The sequence below is a fragment of the Zosterops lateralis genome, assembly GCF_965231275.1.
Source record: "Zosterops lateralis genome assembly, chromosome: 18".
Taxonomy (NCBI): Eukaryota; Metazoa; Chordata; class Aves; order Passeriformes; family Zosteropidae; genus Zosterops; species Zosterops lateralis.
The window spans coordinates 5,402,350-5,421,383 of record NC_139778.1 but is presented as its reverse complement, the minus strand read 5'-3'; the positions used below and the strand labels follow the sequence as shown (position 1 = coordinate 5,421,383).

Here is a 19,034-nt window from a genome sequence, read left to right as displayed (position 1 = left end):
CACTCTCTGTGGGTCAGCTCTTGCCCACTGAGAAATTCCAATTTGAAGTGAATATTACACTGAACTCAGAGGGAACTTTTAACAGGTTTGAACATCTAGATACACACCTTTGCATCTGGGTGCACAGATGTGTGAGTTCATTTAAGCATTCTACAGCAAGTATAGTTTTAATGTTGTTTTCTGGGATCTATAATAAAGTCACTGTTGCAATTATAGTAAATCCTTTTGAATCACTTTATGAATGTCAAATTAGTCAATGATTAAGTCTTGCTAAAACCCTTTAGACACAAATTGTTGACCAGGTCTGGTATTATGATTGGATCCAACTGCACCTGAACTCTGTCAGGAGTTTAGAAACCAAGGGGTCCTCTGTGAACCTCGTAACTCAACAGAAGGATTTTTCTTATGCTTTTTACACTTATCCTTTGCATCCCCTGTTGTTATGCAAATCATTCTAAAGGAATTATTAGTAGATTTTTCTTGATCTTTGTAGCAAGTAATGGAGCAAACAACCTTGTCATCAAACTTCGCTGTGCTTTTGCAATTTATATTGAACCCTCTTTCACTAATGCCTTTGATGATGATACTTTAAGCAATCTTAACTCATTTGCAACATTTGATTCTTCAACAGTCAGCTCTATTCAAGAGCTCCATATCAAAGTAGAGTCTCCCATTCCTTGGGATCAGGCTCCCAACTCACTGTATTTCAAATCATTTTAGCTATCGAGAGTGTCCTATACAGAAAACTCAGCTGTAATAGATTTTTACTTCCTGCTTTTTAGAAAATACCACTGAAAAGTGGGTCCCAACATTATTTGGTAGTTTTTGATATATTTTCCCTGTTCCTCCCCATGCATATGTTCCAAAAGCATCATAGGCGTTGTCATCACCATTACATGACTGAAAAGTTGTGCTATAAACATACCAAGGAAACTACCATGGGTCAAGGAGCAAATCACTGAGAAAGGCAGCAATAGAATCATGCAAGTTCTCTAAGTGCCTTGAGTAGTCTAGATTCTCTCCTTAACACTCTTGACAAATTATTTATAGATGTATTCACGTAGTCAGTAAGATATAAAAATGTTCTAATTATATCATTCAAATCAAGTGACAATTATGCCCTTAGTTTGACAGACAATGCTTGGCCAAAAAAGGTTTGCCAGAAATGTTTTGACCGAAGAAAGGGGGACCATCTGCAGCATCTGCAGATGAGACACTATAAAGTCTGCCAGAGACAAGTCTAGCCTGTCTCTGCAGAAGGCTTCCAGGTAAGTGCATGCATTTCATGAGTTTGAAGAAAGAGGACAATGTCCTTGCAATATCCAGTTTCATTTATTCTGTATTTAACAACCATTTCCATGAGGGAGTGTCCATGTGAGCAAGAATTTTTAGTGTACTTTTTATGCATGTATGTGCTTTCAATCTACACTATTATATGGAATTCTGTTTAGCAATAAGAAGCAACTGACATTCCTATTTTGCAGGGTTGGCCATATTATAGGATACAAGCTGCTCTCCAAAGGTAATACACTGAATGATCTGTTCCTAATGTGTATTCTAGGACAGGACTTTTAAAGAGCTGCATGAATTCTCTTCATAAATCCTCTTATATCCACTGAATTAACTTAGACTAGATAGATGGAAATAGGAAGGAGCTCTAAATTGAAGTAATTTTTAATAGAAAAGGTAATCATTTCAGCAAGAAAGTACTCTCTTGAAGACTCAGTGCTCACATTAAGGACCAGAACAGAGGGCAATTTTTCTATGACTGCAAATCCTTTTATGTGAAAAACTCAAACCTTGTCAGAATACAGCGTGGCTTGCCAAACTAAACCAAATATTCAGATGTTCTATATGCTGTTGCAAGATCTACGTGTTATAGAAGTCTAAGTCTAACCCTTAGGTCCAGACTAGGGCACTTTTAATTTCAAATCAAAGTGGATTTAATTGGTTTCTTCCTAAGAGCTTATTTTGGAGACTAACTAGGAATTGATTTGCTAAAGGGCAAGGAACTTTCTCATTGGTATAGATTGTATTGTTCTTCTTACTGACCAATAACTTTTTCTCTCCACAAGACACCTCTGTTGACGAGCTTTCATTAGAGAGCAGACATGGCCTCTGGAGATGCTGAGATGGCTGTTTTTGGGGAGGCTGCTCCTTACCTCCGAAAATCGGAAAAGGAGAGAATTGCAGCCCAGAACAAACCATTTGATGCCAAGTCATCTGTCTTTGTGGCTCATCCCAAAGAATCCTTTGTGAAAGGGACAATCATGAGCAGGGAATCAGGCAAAGTCACTGTTAAAACTGAAGGGGGAGAGGTGAGTCAAAAATAAGGCTGAAGGACAACATTTGATCCCCATTTTGAGCTTTTAGGTGATACATGTGGATCTGCTGTTTCCTTGGCAGACCCTGACAGTGAAGGAAGACCAAGTCTTCTCCATGAACCCTCCCAAGTATGACAAAATCGAGGACATGGCCATGATGACCCACCTGCACGAACCTGCTGTGCTGTACAACCTCAAAGAGCGTTACGCAGCCTGGATGATCTACGTAAGTGGCAGCAGCAGCTTCCTTTGGGCAGCCTGGGGAGCTGCTGGGCCAGGCTCAGGGGAAGCCAACGTGCTGTGTCCCTTCCTCACAGACCTACTCGGGTCTCTTCTGCGTCACCGTCAACCCCTACAAGTGGCTGCCGGTGTACAACCCCGAGGTGGTGTTGGCCTACCGAGGCAAGAAGCGCCAGGAGGCCCCTCCACACATCTTCTCCATCTCTGACAATGCGTATCAGTCCATGCTGACTGGTGAGTGTTTGATTTCCTTTGAGCTGCTCTTGAAATTATTTGTCTGTAGAGGGAAATGTTGGGTATTCTCTGGAAATATGGCACCACTGTTAAAAAAAAATTGTGTGTGTGAAATGAATGGAAGATTATTGAAGTTAACTTTAACGGTCTGTGAGAGCTGAGTGTCATTGTTCCCATTAGAATCACTAAAGACCTGGACATAACCCAGAGGGTGTAAATTTACTGGAAAAATATCACCTATTTTGTGGTGTAGACCTTATGGCTACAATGGAATCTTACATATATGGATGGATTTCTGTATCTTAATCACTAAATTACTCTCAGACAGAGAGCACAGGGTACAGTTAAATGACACATACCCTATAAATGATTCACATAATATCAATTTAAATTTTCAAGCATCAGTGCTGACAAAACAGCGAGCTTTACTTTTATCAGGTATGTAAGCATCACCTGAGGCACTTATTTATGCAAATGGATATCATTATGTACATTATGGGCATTTGGTCTAAATTACATACAGCCTTTAATGATGTCTGGAACTCCTGCACTGGTCTGTAGCAGTATCTAAAACCAATTGCACTGTATCGTGAAAAGTAAACTTCATAAAACAATATCAAGGAAAAAATAAAGCTTTTAGCATTTAAATTGAGTGACTTCAAAAATTTCTTTCTGCTGTCTCCTCGTCCTTTCACCTCTTATTTTCTTTTCCTTATATGTGCATTGAAATAAAAGATGTGCAGGATTTTAGAACTTCTCTTGTCCTTTTCTTAGACATGTTTTCAGAAAAGAAAAACTAAAAATGAATGTTGTTGATGTATAATCTCAAGAATGTAAATATTATGTATATATAGTGATTAAAAACATAGAGGTGAAAAAGGGTGAAAGGGGTTGGTCAGATGTTTCTGTAATTAACGATGCCTCCAAATTACCATAAGATTATTCAAAAAACTTTTAGCCTCAGAAGAATTTACATACAAAAAATTACAACCTCAATATTTTCATTATTGCCTATTAAGAGAGAAATAAGTAGCTTGATGAAAAGACAATGTCAGGACTACTGAAACTTCTCTGAAGTGATTCCTTTACAGAACCAGTTGCTAATAGCAGAAGTACTGCTGGGAACATCAAAAGTACCCACTAGAATTCCCTGGGCACTTTTTGCTATTTTCTGGATCCTCTGGAAGCTTCATTTCTTTTTTTTTTTTTTTTTTTTTTCCTAGTTCTTAAATTTCCTATTTGTCTTTTCTTATTTCTGTTTCTTACCTCTGTCTCCTCACAGATCGGGAGAACCAGTCCATCCTGATCACGTACGTACACCCCCTGCACAGGTCCCTGCGGGGCTGCCCGGGGCCAGGGCACCTCCTGCCTGACCATGCACCCTCTGCTTCTCCCTTGGCTTTGGCAGCGGAGAATCCGGGGCCGGGAAGACTGTCAACACCAAGCGTGTCATCCAGTACTTTGCAACAATTGCAGCCAGTGGGGACAAGAAGAAGGAGGAAAATGCATCAGGCAAAATGCAGGTATATTAGTAGACACATGTTGAGATCAATGCTTTCCTTTGTCCCTGACATAATTTTTGGAAAGGATAACTAGCAATATTCATCACTCTGCAGGGAACGCTTGAGGATCAAATCATCAGCGCCAACCCACTGCTGGAGGCCTTTGGGAATGCCAAGACCGTGAGGAACGACAACTCCTCACGCTTTGTGAGTTGTTACATGGGACAACTGTCAACACCAATTTCAATATTCTTGCTTTCCAGATTGGTAAAATAAGTCTTGATTGACTTTCCTTCTGCTTTCAGGGTAAATTCATCAGAATCCACTTTGGTGCCACAGGCAAGCTGGCTTCTGCTGACATTGAAACATGTAAGACGCCCTTCTGGCATGATCCCCTTCCCTCCAGCCTTCCCCACTTCTTGTGCTTGACTCTGTCCTACCATTCTTGCCAGATCTTCTGGAGAAGTCCAGAGTCACTTTCCAGCTGAAGGCGGAAAGGAGCTACCACATCTTTTATCAGATCATGTCCAACAAGAAGCCAGAGCTAATTGGTAGGAGACATCACTAGCCTTTTCTGAAGGAAGATCACTGAGTAGTAGTTCATTGTATTGTCTGGAAACTAAAGTAAGCTTGTTTTATTCTCCTGTTGCTTTCAGACATGCTGCTCATTACCACCAACCCTTATGATTTCCACTTTGTGAGTCAAGGTGAGATCACAGTCCCCAGCATTGATGACCAGGAGGAGCTGATGGCCACAGATGTGAGTAACTTTACCAAATGATCCTATGGTGGATTTGAGCACTGGTATATGTACATTTGTGTTTCTGTTGCCAGAGTGCCATTGACATCCTGGGCTTCAGTGCTGATGAGAAAACAGCCATCTACAAGCTGACAGGGGCTGTCATGCATTATGGGAACCTGAAGTTCAAGCAGAAACAGCGTGAGGAGCAGGCAGAGCCTGACGGCACCGAAGGTAACAGCAGAGTGTGCAAGCTTTCCAAAAGAGATAGTCTTTATTACATAAGGACTTAGGCAGATTTCAGGCTTTAAATGTGCAAACTAAGAATAAGAGTAGCTAGTCCATGACTAGATGCCAGTTGATTACTCTCATCTAATGATACCTGTACTTTTTCCTCTGTGACTACTATATAAGAGATCCAGTGTACACTGACAGAAAGCCAGGAGACTTGCATGTCAATTGCTGTAACGTTGCTAATCATAATGAAGTCGAAATACACCTTGCAACCTCTGCTGTAGTATGGAGCAGTGAAATGGTTCAGCCCTAACAAAACAGAAGGCTGTGTTCTTCTTCACTCTCACCTACTAGAGAGAACTCTGATGCGAGATGTGTACTTCATTAGTCTCTGTCTCAACAGGAATGACAGTCCATACTTCCATCTTTCTGAGTGCTAAATCCTCCTGCTATTATGACTAGAAAGTTTGAAGTTCCATACTGACACCTGAAAGAGGATAAAGGCAATGTGCTCCCATGAAGAATGTTTGCAGAAACTGAAGTTCAGAAAGAGTTATAGAGTCTGAGTCCTGAACACAAAAGAGAAATTAGATTTGTAGCTTTGACAGATACTGTTGTACAACCTTGTGGAGAACACTGTTGTGCCAGTCAGTCAAGCACCAACTTTCAGGAATTTTTGAATATCTATTCTTCTGTATTTTCTGGTGTTTAGTTGCTGACAAGGCTGCCTACCTGATGGGTCTGAACTCAGCAGACCTGCTCAAGGCTCTCTGCTACCCCCGAGTCAAAGTGGGGAATGAATATGTGACCAAGGGCCAAACTGTGCAGCAGGTACAAAAAATATGGTGATGTGAAGCTATGATGGTTCTCATTGATTCTCCTCTGCTATGAATAGTAACCTCCAAAGGTTTCTCTGTGCTTTAGGTGAACAACTCTGTAGGTGCCCTGGCAAAGGCTGTCTATGAGAAGATGTTCCTGTGGATGGTTGTTCGCATCAACCAACAGCTGGACACGAAGCAGCCCAGGCAGTACTTCATTGGGGTCCTGGACATTGCTGGCTTTGAGATCTTTGATGTAAGGAGCACAGTTTTACTAGAATTTTTGTAGAACTATAATTGAAAATTTTGAAATATATTTAATAGAAGTGAGTATCTCCCTACGCTTACTTGTAGAGCATTTGGAATCATGCTTTTAATCCTGAAAAAATAATAGAATAGAAAACTAATCTTCTAATTGCTCTAAATTAGAAAACTCTCTTTTCTAAATACAAAGCCTATCCTAGAGAAATTGCAAAGGAAAATTACAGACAAGAGGGCTTGTATTTAAAGTATAAGACATGGCGAATTAGAATTGTACAACAAAACACCTTGGTATTATTGGTTATCCGTGAAAGAGTTGTATGTCTTTTTACGTCTGGCAGTACAACAGCTTTGAGCAGCTGTGCATCAACTTCACCAATGAGAAACTGCAACAGTTCTTCAACCACCACATGTTCGTGCTGGAGCAGGAGGAGTACAAGAAGGAGGGCATTGAATGGACATTCATTGACTTTGGCATGGACCTGGCTGCCTGCATTGAGCTCATTGAGAAGGTATCCTTCCTGTTCAAGTCTAATATAAATTCAGTGTTCTATGCTTACCAAGAGAAACAATTAAGAAGCATGTGAGAATTTTTTGGCTTCTTTAAATATATACTCTGTGAAAGTGCCAACAGTGTAGAGGTGTTTTGGAGATCATTACTCAGATATCTGGACTTTTGGTGACAGAATTCACTGCCAAATTATAAAATGAAGTGAGAAAGGTGGTCAGGTTCTCTAAATACTTATCAGTAAACAGGTTTTATGGAGGGGACAGTATTTCACATTGTCATATCTATAATAACTTCATTGGCAAAGGCATTTCCATAATTTTGAATGAAACAATATTGAAAAAAGTTGAGTCTTAGTTGATTTTTTCTGACTTAAAGCCAGTATGGGAACAGCCTCCTTTTCTGGCTTCAGCAACTTTCCAACCAAGAGATGTCTCCTTTCAAATCTGTTTTTTGCTCTTGTCTGTCATAATCTCTTCCAGCCCATGGGCATCTTCTCCATCCTGGAAGAGGAATGCATGTTCCCCAAGGCAACGGACACCTCTTTCAAGAACAAGCTCTATGACCAGCACCTGGGCAAGTCCAACAACTTCCAGAAGCCCAAGCCTGCCAAAGGCAAGGCTGAGGCCCACTTCTCCCTGGTACACTATGCTGGCACAGTGGACTACAACATCACTGGCTGGCTGGAGAAGAACAAGGACCCTCTGAATGAAACTGTCATTGGGCTGTACCAGAAATCATCTGTGAAGACCCTGGCTTTACTCTTTGCCAACTATGGTGGAGCAGATGCAGGTCAGTTTTTTGGATTTTTTTTAATGTGGGATAATTGTCGCAGAATTAAAGCCACTAAACATTTAAAGTTGCTTCATGTTAATTTTAGTGGGTTTTTTTTCCTTTATTTAATTCACAGAGACTGGTAGTGGCAAGAAGGGAGGCAAGAAGAAGGGTTCTTCTTTCCAGACTGTCTCAGCTCTTTTCCGGGTATAGTACTGCATCTGTTATCTCTGAAATGTGAAGAAAGGGGGTGAACTACTATTAAATTTGAAAGAGCTATTTTAAATTACTGTAAAGGGGGTAAATTTCTTTGGAAATTCCACATCAGGTTTTCCAGGGTCAATTTTAACATTGCAAGTATGTCCAAAAATGAGCATTCAGTCTCCAAAATCATGGAAATCCATTAATTCATGTGTTTTTTGTTTCTTGGGATTTTTTTATACGCAGATATTATTCAGAACTTCATCTTTTTATGTTTTTAGATCAGACTTGAATGGTAATATTAGTATTCCCGCATTTCTGTTAAGGAGTTGGAGACATTTATCTCATAGGAATAAATCTCTATTTTTTAAAACTTAAGTAGATTGACTTCTGAAGCCAGAATGTGAAAAATCTAAGTAATTTACTCTTTGTGAACATGTGAAATTATATATTAGTTTTCACTGAACCAATAGCAGCACTGTAGTATTTCAGTCTAAAAATGGTGCTCAGTATCTTCAAATAAAAGCATTTTTTTTTGTTTCTGTGGCTTTATCTAAGTGTTCCAAAACCCAGGTTGAAAAGGCTTAAAATCACTACCTGGGCTTGGTGCATTGAACACTCAATACAAGGAAACTCACACTGGTAATTGGTTCCTCTAGGAGAATCTCAACAAACTGATGACCAATCTGCGGAGCACTCACCCCCATTTTGTGCGCTGTATCATCCCCAATGAGACTAAAACACCTGGTAAGAACCCCAAGTAAAGATAAAAAATAGTGTGATGCAGCCATTATTCTCTATGTTCTATCATGAGTTTACAAATAATTGTCTTCTTGCTTAGGTGCCATGGAGCACGAGCTGGTTCTGCACCAGCTGCGCTGTAACGGCGTGCTGGAAGGGATCAGGATTTGCAGGAAAGGGTTCCCCAGCAGAGTCCTCTATGCTGACTTCAAACAGAGGTGAGAGCACGGTGCTTGTCAGCATCATTAAAAGCAGTGTTGGCTCATTTATAGGTCCATTTAGGCTGTGCTCTGTTTTCAAAAACAGTTGGTGCAGTTTAGTGGCTACTGTGTGTTGCTTGGAAATAAATAGCCTTATCTTCCTGTGATTCCACAGATACAAGGTGCTGAATGCCAGTGCCATCCCTGAGGGACAGTTCATTGATAGCAAGAAGGCTTCTGAGAAGCTCCTTGGCTCAATCGATGTGGACCACACCCAGTACAAATTTGGACACACCAAGGTACAAACCTCCCCATTCACTGTCTGCCTGGGCTTTGCTCTGCCTGACAGTGATGTTCTGCAACATTCCCTCTCTCCAGGTGTTCTTCAAAGCTGGGCTGCTGGGACTCCTGGAGGAGATGAGGGATGAGAAGCTGGCACAGCTCATCACCCGCACCCAGGCCAGGTGCAGGGGCTTCCTGATGAGGGTGGAGTACCAGAGAATGGTGGAGCGGAGGTACACCTTCCTCTTCTTCATTTAAAATCACTTTGCTCTTGCCAAAAGTGTTGACACTTGTCAGATTGAGAATATTCATTGTACATTTTAATTACTGCTCAGGGAATCCATCTTCTGCATCCAGTACAACATTCGTGCATTCATGAATGTCAAACACTGGCCATGGATGAAGCTGTTCTTCAAGATCAAGCCCTTGCTGAAGAGTGCAGAGTCTGAGAAGGAAATGGCCAACATGAAACAAGAATTTGAGAAAACCAAGGAAGAGCTTGCTAAGTCTGAGGCAAAGCGGAAGGAACTTGAGGAGAAAATGGTGAAATTGGTGCAGGAGAAAAATGACCTGCAGCTCCAAGTACAGGCTGTGAGTTTATCACCTTTAGTTTATCACTCAGAAAATTAGTCTATACATTCAGACTGTTCTTTACAAACAGAAGATCAGACTATAGAACACCAAATGTAATAGATCAAATGTAAATATGGGAAATTATCCACCATATGTATGTGAAAGTGAGGAAAAAAATTCTGGCAGTGATGTGGTAAGCACTCTGACAGCCAGAGCAAAGATATAGAGATTTTCAAGTGGGAGTCAGTGCTCTTGTCTTCAGAGGAAGGACACAAATGTAGATCCTTGACACAAGATAAAAAAATTAAGTAAATTTGTGGCAAAATGCAAATCACACTTGAAAGTGGTACATGTTAATGCAAGTACAGGAAAAGCCATAATCTCTCTGCTTGGTAATTAGCAATTAAGATCCTTCTGCTGAAGGTCAGGTTCAGCTGCTACTCAATGATAAAAGAGGCAGAGAAGAGAAATTTCAAACTATTAGGATTCACAAAGTTCTGTCTCCCCACCAGGAAGCAGATAGCTTGGCCGATGCTGAGGAAAGGTGTGACCAGCTCATCAAAACCAAAATACAGCTGGAAGCCAAAATTAAGGAGGTCACTGAAAGGGCTGAGGATGAGGAGGAAATTAATGCTGATCTGACAGCCAAGAAGAGGAAGCTGGAGGATGAATGTTCAGAGCTGAAGAAAGATATTGATGACCTTGAGCTAACACTGGCCAAGGTGGAGAAGGAAAAACATGCCACCGAAAACAAGGTATGAGGTAGAACCTGTCACTCGCACTCTGGAAAAGACTTGTCTTGTTATAAAGTCTTAAGCACCATTTTCTGTCTCTGTTTGCTCCTTTTTTCTCAAAGGTGAAAAACCTGACTGAGGAGATGGCAGCCCTGGACGAGACCATCGCCAAGCTGACAAAAGAGAAGAAAGCCCTCCAAGAGGCCCATCAGCAGACCCTGGATGACCTGCAGGCAGAGGAAGACAAAGTCAATACTCTGACCAAAGCAAAAAGCAAGCTGGAACAGCAAGTGGATGATGTAAGCACACAGACATAGAGCAGGAACAGGACAGGTATGGAGCCTGAGCTGGCAGGTAGAGCCCTGATGGTCTTGTTGTGTTTAGCTGGAAGGGTCCCTGGAGCAAGAGAAGAAACTGCGCATGGACCTGGAGAGAGCTAAGAGGAAACTGGAAGGAGACCTGAAGCTGGCCCAGGACAGCATCATGGACTTGGAGAATGATAAGCAGCAGCTGGATGAGAAACTGAAGAAGTGAGTGTGGCTCTGGGGCACCTGAGTACTGGGCTGGAGCACTTGTCTTTTTTCTTTGGGCTCTAACACGGTTCACTTCGTCCAAAGGAAAGACTTTGAAATCAGCCAGATCCAGAGCAACATTGAGGATGAACAAGCCCTGGGTGTGCAACTTCAGAAGAAAATCAAGGAGTTGCAGGCAAGTCTCTTCTCCCTCCCCTCCCCTGTTCAGGCTCAGCTCAGGCAGCAGGAGGGCACAGGTGTGAAGGGTCCCTGGTGTTGTGCAGGCCCGCATTGAGGAGCTGGAGGAGGAAATTGAGGCTGAGCGAACGTCTCGTGCTAAAGCAGAGAAGCATCGGGCTGACCTGTCCAGGGAGCTGGAGGAGATCAGCGAGCGCCTGGAAGAAGCAGGAGGGGCCACAGCAGCTCAGGTTGAGATGAACAAGAAGCGTGAGGCAGAATTCCAGAAGATGCGCCGTGACCTGGAAGAGGCCACGCTGCAGCACGAGGCCACGGCTGCCGCGCTGCGCAAGAAGCACGCGGACAGCACGGCTGAGCTGGGGGAGCAGATCGACAACCTGCAACGCGTGAAGCAGAAGCTGGAGAAGGAGAAGAGTGAGTTGAAGATGGAGATTGATGACTTGGCCAGCAACATGGAGTCTGTCTCCAAAGCCAAGGTACAGAGTTTCTGTCATGTTCTTGCCCTATTATACATGCCCTAATACATGATTTTGATTCTCTTTTGCTATCCCATCCAGTTATATTGTTTTTCACCTTGAGAACAGCATGCTAGAACTTAGTGGTAGTTCTCTTTATTTACGTGACTTTGGTGCACAGGCAAACCTGGAGAAGATGTGCCGCACACTGGAAGATCAGCTGAGTGAGCTTAAGACCAAGGAAGAAGAACATCAGCGCATGATCAATGACCTCAGTGCTCAGAGATCTCGTCTGCAGACAGAGTCAGGTAACACACGCTATACCCCTCTGGAATGGAACAACCAGTAATCAATGATAATGAGAAAAAGATTGATGCTTTACTCAAATTGTTCTATTCTTGGTAACCTGGTACACTGTGCTGAAAAGAAATATTGAATCAATATTGATTTTAAATGGCAATCTGTCTGAAAATATTCTTAGGTGAATATTCACGCCAGGTGGAAGAAAAAGATGGTTTGATATCTCAGTTATCCAGAAGCAAACAGGCATTCACTCAACAAATTGAGGAACTAAAGAGACATTTAGAGGAAGAAATAAAGGTAAAGTTACTTCCTCTAGGGGATGGATTTTGGATTGAGAATCTGTTTTCTTTACAGATAGTTCCTACTCTCAAATAATATTAGAATGTTAGCTGTATCATTTTAGTTTTTGAGCTATCAGGCAAGGTGAGAATTTTTTCCTCTTCCCATTCTGGTGTGGAAAGCTGAGAAAGATATCACCCCCAATGTGGAGACAGGGAAAAATTATTTTAGGTCTTTAATCTGAGATATAAAAATAATTGAGATATTTCTAAAAGGAAATTGCACATCTTAGTCCACATTTTCACAGTGGCAGCTGAACCTTTAGAATATATTTAAAAGGATTCAAGGATTCACAGCTATCTAGCTGTCATTTAGAATTTACCCAGCACCTCTCCTGAGAAGGTTCTCAAAACATGGAATGAATATGCCATTTTTTCTCAGTCTGACTTTAAATGCCATAATCAAATAACTTTCAACAACTTTCATAAAGTTAACATTTTACTATCTCATGGGAAATCAATTGTCCCAATCCAATTGTCTCCCAAGGCCAAGAACGCCCTGGCCCATGCCCTGCAGTCGGCTCGCCATGACTGTGACTTGCTCCGGGAACAATATGAGGAAGAGCAGGAGGCCAAGGGGGAGCTGCAGCGAGCCCTGTCCAAGGCCAACAGTGAAGTGGCCCAGTGGAGAACCAAATACGAGACGGACGCGATTCAGCGCACGGAGGAGCTTGAGGAGGCCAAGTACGTGGTGATAGGAAAAGAAGAAAACTAAGACAGAAAATTCAAAGCTGATATTGCAAGAGAAACATCACAATATTATGTGGAATAAGTTATGGATTTGTTTGATTTGGGAAAGAGCAATAGGAAATGAGAAACTTTATCCTCTAATACATTTAGTGGTACAGCACGGGCAAAGACAAAGAACAGCATAAATGTAGCCCTTAATACTTTGCAACTGCAAACTGGAAAATTATTAGACACACTATAGTAAAAAGCACACATTAGTACCCAGTACTAATGTGAACTGAATTTATGTCTCCCAGGAAGAAGCTGGCCCAGCGCCTCCAGGACGCAGAGGAACAGGTTGAGGCTGTCAATGCCAAATGTGCCTCCTTGGAAAAGACAAAGCAGAGGCTGCAGAATGAAGTGGAGGACCTGATGATTGATGTGGAGAAATCCAATGCTGCCTGTGCTGCTCTGGATAAGAAGCAGAAGAACTTTGACAAGGTCTTTTGGCCTCCAGCACCAGCACCCCTGGCCAGAGCAGGGCCCCGTGATGGCCACAGCTCGACTCACACCCCGTTTCTCTCCAGATCCTGGCAGAATGGAAGCAGAAGTATGAGGAAACGCAGGCTGAGCTGGAGGCCTCGCAGAAGGAGTCGCGCTCTCTCAGCACGGAGCTGTTCAAGATGAAGAATGCCTATGAGGAGTCCTTGGACCACCTGGAAACAATGAAGCGGGAGAACAAGAACCTGCAGCGTAAGTCCCTGGCCCTCTGCTCCTCACTGGCCTTGCTCACAGTCAGCCATTATCACCATTGTTGATGGCTCTGTGCCTGCAGGGGTGCAGAGATGCCTGTCACCTTGGTGGGACAGGACCCTTCCCATTCTGCTCTGTGCCTGACCATGCCATTTGTCTTTGTTCCCACAGAGGAGATTTCCGACCTGACGGAGCAGATTGCGGAGGGAGGGAAGGCAATTCATGAGCTGGAGAAAGTCAAGAAGCAGATTGAGCAGGAGAAATCTGAAATCCAGGCTGCTCTGGAGGAAGCTGAGGTACATGACCATAATGAGTGGTGCCTGCAGTAAATAAATGAGGAAATAGGGTTGAAAAGGCCTGGATTGTCCTCTCTTCTGTCTGGACAGTGCAGACAATTGAGATTTCTGGAAATATTCTGTCATTCTCTACATGGAAGCAGTTAGTTTATTGATATTATCAATGTTTGTGTCCACTTGTCCAGGCCTCCCTGGAACATGAGGAGGGGAAGATCCTGCGCCTGCAGCTTGAGCTCAACCAGGTGAAGGCTGAGATCGACAGGAAGGTAGCAGAGAAGGATGAAGAGATTGACCAGCTGAAGAGAAACCACCTGCGAATTGTGGAGTCCTTGCAGAGCAGCTTGGATGCTGAGATCAGGAGCAGGAATGAAGCTCTGAGGGTAAAGAAGAAGATGGAGGGAGACCTGAATGAAATGGAGATCCAGCTGAGCCATGCCAATCGTGTGGCTGCAGAGGCACAGAAGAACCTGAGAAATACACAGGCAGTACTCAAGGTCCATTCAGCAGAGCTATAGATAAGAGAAAAATGAGATCCTTGACATATTTGCTACTCTAGCGACCACTGACACATGGTAATTTCTTTTCTCTTTCTGTCCAGGACACTCAGATCCATCTGGATGATGCGCTTAGGACAAAGGAGGACCTGAAGGAGCAGGTGGCCATGGTGGAGCGCAGGGCAAACCTGCTGCAGGCTGAGATTGAGGAGCTCAGGGCAGCCCTGGAGCAGGCAGAACGGTCGAGGAAAGTGGCTGAGCAGGAGCTTCTGGATGCTGCTGAACGTGTGCAACTCCTCCATACCCAGGTCAGGGCAGGGAGCAAAGGGCTGTGTTGACACTGCCCAAACACAGAGAGCTGGAATTTACGAGAGGACGAGCAGGACTAAAAAGGCCTCTCTACTGCTGTCCCCAAGGACATGCATGTTTTGCATCCATTCTCCAAGCCCATGCCTGACATTTTGTGAAGAACCATTGTAACAATAATTTCACAGTAAGAATTGGAATCTGGAAGGGGAAAGTCTTTGTTCAGGGAGAAGGTTTATTATGGCAGGTTTTAGAATTGAACTCTTCCCATGTCCTTCCCAATGCACAGAATACCAGCTTGATCAACACCAAGAAGAAGCTGGAAACGGACATTGCTCAGATACAGGGTGAAATGGAGGATACCATCCAGGAAGCCCGCAATGCTGAGGAGAAGGCCAAGAAGGCCATCACTGATGTGAGTTGGACACTCCTGGACTTGCTGATGGTCAATGTACTATTCCCAAAATATGTCCAGCCCCAAAATGGCTTTGACCCTTTGCTCTGATTAGGCGGCCATGATGGCAGAAGAGCTGAAGAAGGAGCAGGACACCAGTGCCCACCTGGAGAGGATGAAGAAGAACCTGGACCAGACTGTGAAGGACCTGCAGCACCGTCTGGATGAGGCCGAGCAGCTGGCACTGAAGGGAGGGAAGAAGCAGATCCAGAAGCTGGAGGCCAGGGTGTGTAGGGCTGGGCTTGTGAGTGAGTGAGTGTGTCCTTGCAGAGACATTGCCAGAGAGGCTGCAGGGCTGGGCTTGTCCTTGCAGGTGCGGGAGCTGGAAGGGGAGGTTGATGCTGAGCAGAAGCGCAGCGCTGAAGCCGTCAAGGGTGTGCGCAAGTACGAGCGGAGGGTGAAGGAACTGACCTACCAGGTAAGGCAGGAAGAGACTGCTCTGACACTCTTTGCTCACAGCAAGGCACATCTTGCACACACCATCCCCAAGGGGAATTGTTCACCTTGAGTGATGCAGACCCAGGAGTTGACTCTCTTTCCTGTTTGCCAACCACTCTAGTCTGAGGAAGACAGGAAGAATGTCCTCAGGCTGCAGGATCTGGTGGACAAGCTGCAAATGAAAGTGAAATCCTACAAGAGACAATCTGAGGAGGCAGTAAGTATCTCTCTGAGTGCTTGGCAAGAACCACTTTCCCAGAAGGTAGTGTAGCCTTTGAGGAGACAAATATATGAAGGTTGGAAGATGCCACTCATCTGTAATGGAGTTCTTCAAATTCTCTGACAGGCTCATAAATCAGACTTGCCAATGAGTCCCGAAGAAGTCTCCTGATGAGGAGAATTGCACATAGCATTTTTTGCATTAGAACCACAAAGCAACCTGTCGAGACTTTTATAGATTATATCAGTGGTAGAATATATAAAGAAATTTTGGAAATGCCTTTTTTTAGAATTTTGACAGTAGGCAGGAAAGGTGTTGAAAGTCCCCTCCCAAACCACTTTGCGTTATGCTTTTATAATTGTACAAGGAACCCTTGCCTGTTTCTGGGCATGCAGGAGTCAGAGACACCCTGAGGGAAACCCTACAGCCCCATAATTTATAATTATCTGAGCAAGGGTTCTTCTTTGTGAAAACAGTCCAGCACAGAAGTAAGGGTTCAGTTAAGGCAATTTATGAGAGGAAACTTCTTGTAATCGTTGTCTCTCATGAATTCCTCACCCACTTAAGTGTCTGCAGATGTAATTGAACATTTGATTCTAGAGCTAAAAAAATCACATTTCCAGCTGCCCATTTTGCTTCCTTCCCACGTTCCAGAGCAGAAATATGTTCAAATCCCATTATGCTTCTTCTCCAATAAATCTTCCTCAAAGGCAAGGATGAGGAGCTATGTGTCAGGGTGACTTGTGAGCAGTGATAGAAATGGGAGAGAGATTGGTTCCTTCCCCATAGGGAAAAGCTGCAGCTCAACAAAGCCAAGGTGAAAGACAAATGAAACCCCTGTCCTGGGCTCCTCACCACTGACTCCCTTTCCCCACACAGGAGGAGCTGTCCAATGTCAACCTCTCCAAGTTCCGCAAGATCCAGCACGAGCTGGAGGAAGCCGAGGAGCGGGCTGACATTGCAGAGTCACAGGTCAACAAGCTCCGAGCCAAGAGCAGGGAGTTCCATAGGAGGATAGAAGAAGAAGAGTGAAAATGTCATGAGGCAGCAAAGTGACCTGAGGACTGCACAAAATGTGAACCTCTCAGTCACTTTCCTTCTGCCATGAGTCTTTGTATCCACCTCAGTGTCTAGTGAATAAAGGCTGTAGTAGATTCCTCTGCACACACGCGATGACCAGTGCCTTCTTTGGGTTTTGTTTTTCTTGGGCAATTGCATTGAAGAAGAAGTTTCCCTACTTTTCCTCTCGGGGACAAGGGAGAAGCTGCTGCCAGTGCTGGATTGAGGATCTGCAAACTTAGAGGCTGGCCATTGCTGTGGAGACTCCTGAAAATTCAGTCTGTGCTCTCTCCTGTCTCCAGCAGCTCCTTCCCCAGCTCCTGCCTTTGCATCCTCCTGATGCATCTCCCATTGTCCTTTCAGCATAGCTTCTTTCCCATGGGAAAGTCAAGAGAGGGTGATCCTTTTCCTTTTTCCTTTTCCTACTCTTGCTTGTGATGCTGGCCCTCACAAACCCTAAACACCAATTTCTGAGTGGGTCATCAGAAGCTGCAATGCACTGCACTGTGAAGGATTGACAGTTCTTGACAGAGACAATTTCAGTCACAAAGATCAGTTACAAGACACCAACAGTGTTCCTACATTATGCCATCTCTCTCAGCCTAGATTTCCTCACCTGCTGCCACGACAGTTTCTCTTGGGTGGGCAAACAGCTGAGGCTGCCTGGGGCCAGGTGCTGGAATGGCACAGCTCTCCCACACCACACGGCTTCAATATACCTCTTCATCTCATTGACAGAGAGAACACTCAGTTTTGGAGGATTTTACCACAAACTTCAAAGACCTTGGGGCTCTGTGTATTCACTGAGTCAAACAGGTTAGTGGTAGCTAAGGGCTATGAAGTTAATTTGGAAATCCTTTCAGCAATATCAGCTCATGAAACTGTTGCATCTCTGTCCCTTTCTGAAGCTGTCACAGCCAGACAACCAATCTTCATGTTGCAGAAGTCTTTGACACAGGCCAGTGAGGAGTCAGTGAGCCTTACTATCACATGAGACACCCGGAGAGTTTCTTTAATGATTTGTCCAAAAGCACTGTCTCAAATTACGCCAGTGGGAAATGAATGGCAAATCACGGAATAAGCAACTCTCCATTGTGGGTGGGACTGTGTCTGTTCTGAACTACTACAGCCTACATTAGACTCTTCTGTAAAGTCAGCTGCTTCTACCTCCAGCTTTCTGACCATTTCTCTTGCAGACACCCTCTGGCATCTCCTCTCACACTCATTGGTGTGGTTCAGAATATAGCATGCCCTTAGCCCAGGGTCAGGGGCACACCCTCAGGGCAGGACCTGCCCTGAGCACAGGTGGGCACTGCTAGTGCCACTCAGGGCTGGCCCTTCCACCCCAGCAATCTCACACCTCTTTCTGCCCTCACATTCTGGACTTCAAGGTCACACTCAACTGCTCCTCAGCCTTCACAAGAGCCACTGCTGGAGGAGGGGACAAGGCTGACAGCAGCTCTGGAGGAGGTCCCTACCAGGAGGATCAGCCCATCACGTGTCTCCTTTCATCCTCAATGTCAAAGGCCCAAAATAGCCCCGCTCTCCCAAGACTCCTGTGCGGGGTCGTGCCTGTTTGTGGGGATGATTTGCTTCCAGGAATAGCCCTGAAGACATTCCTGGGCGGGTAGGCTGCCTTCTATGTCGCCGTGCAACGTGCTGCCCTGGAGGAGCTGGACATGTGTGCTGTGTCCTAAGTCAGCAGCTGCTATTCTTACCCCAGAGAGACTCTCTGCAGCACAGCTCCACTGCTAGCTGAAAGGTTAAACATCAAAATAGGGCCTGAGTGTGCTCTCCCTGCTCAGAGCCCAAATCCAGAGTGTTCCCCTTTGGAGCCCATGCAATGGCCCCGTGCCGGCCCAGCTCCACGGCCATTCCCTCCTGGGATGTGCTGTCTCATGGGCAGCACAGCAGCTGCCCAGGTACTGCCAGAAGTCAGCCAGGGCTCCTTGGGTGGATGGGGCAACTCTCATTTTTAACCAGCTAATGGAAAAGACAGACTGGGCAGCAGCTCTGAAAATGGAGCATGTTACAGCTGCTATCCTGGAACTAGGTCAGGATGAATGCAGAGGCAGGGCTCCTTGCAAGGACCAGCAGTGCTGCAGAGGCCATCCATGTCCCTTTGCTCAAGCTCTGCTTTCTCAGTCCCCATTTAGGGAAGGATGTATGGCTGC

At 44.3% G+C, this 19,034-nt stretch overlaps 1 protein-coding gene across 2 annotated transcripts; it reads left to right on the top strand.

Moving 5' to 3' along the window:
* Nucleotides 1-2,111: 2,111 nt before the first annotated feature.
* On the top strand, nt 2,112-16,939 carry LOC310916755 (myosin heavy chain, skeletal muscle, adult-like; the record flags this gene model as incomplete). Of its 2 annotated transcripts, none has more annotated exons than XM_083874547.1 (38): nt 2,112-2,318; nt 2,407-2,550; nt 2,642-2,798; nt 4,081-4,108; nt 4,207-4,321; nt 4,415-4,507; nt 4,606-4,669; nt 4,753-4,851; nt 4,957-5,060; nt 5,135-5,273; nt 5,986-6,104; nt 6,198-6,347; nt 6,694-6,864; nt 7,343-7,652; nt 7,771-7,841; nt 8,495-8,582; nt 8,677-8,794; nt 8,952-9,075; nt 9,155-9,291; nt 9,394-9,649; nt 10,144-10,386; nt 10,488-10,664; nt 10,750-10,895; nt 10,983-11,073; nt 11,162-11,551; nt 11,712-11,838; nt 12,012-12,130; nt 12,659-12,855; nt 13,158-13,341; nt 13,428-13,593; nt 13,765-13,889; nt 14,075-14,383; nt 14,488-14,691; nt 14,979-15,104; nt 15,199-15,369; nt 15,457-15,561; nt 15,703-15,798; nt 16,681-16,939. In XM_083874547.1, the coding sequence occupies 38 exons, from the start codon at nt 2,112-2,114 to the stop codon at nt 16,831-16,833; spliced, it is 5,823 nt and encodes a 1,940-aa protein (XP_083730673.1). In that variant the 3' UTR covers nt 16,834-16,939. The 2 variants fall into 2 exon arrangements, with proteins under 2 accessions (XP_083730673.1, XP_083730674.1); XM_083874548.1 differs by having other exon boundaries at nt 7,343-7,677; nt 7,781-7,841.
* Between the last annotated feature and the right edge of the window lie 2,095 nt (nt 16,940-19,034).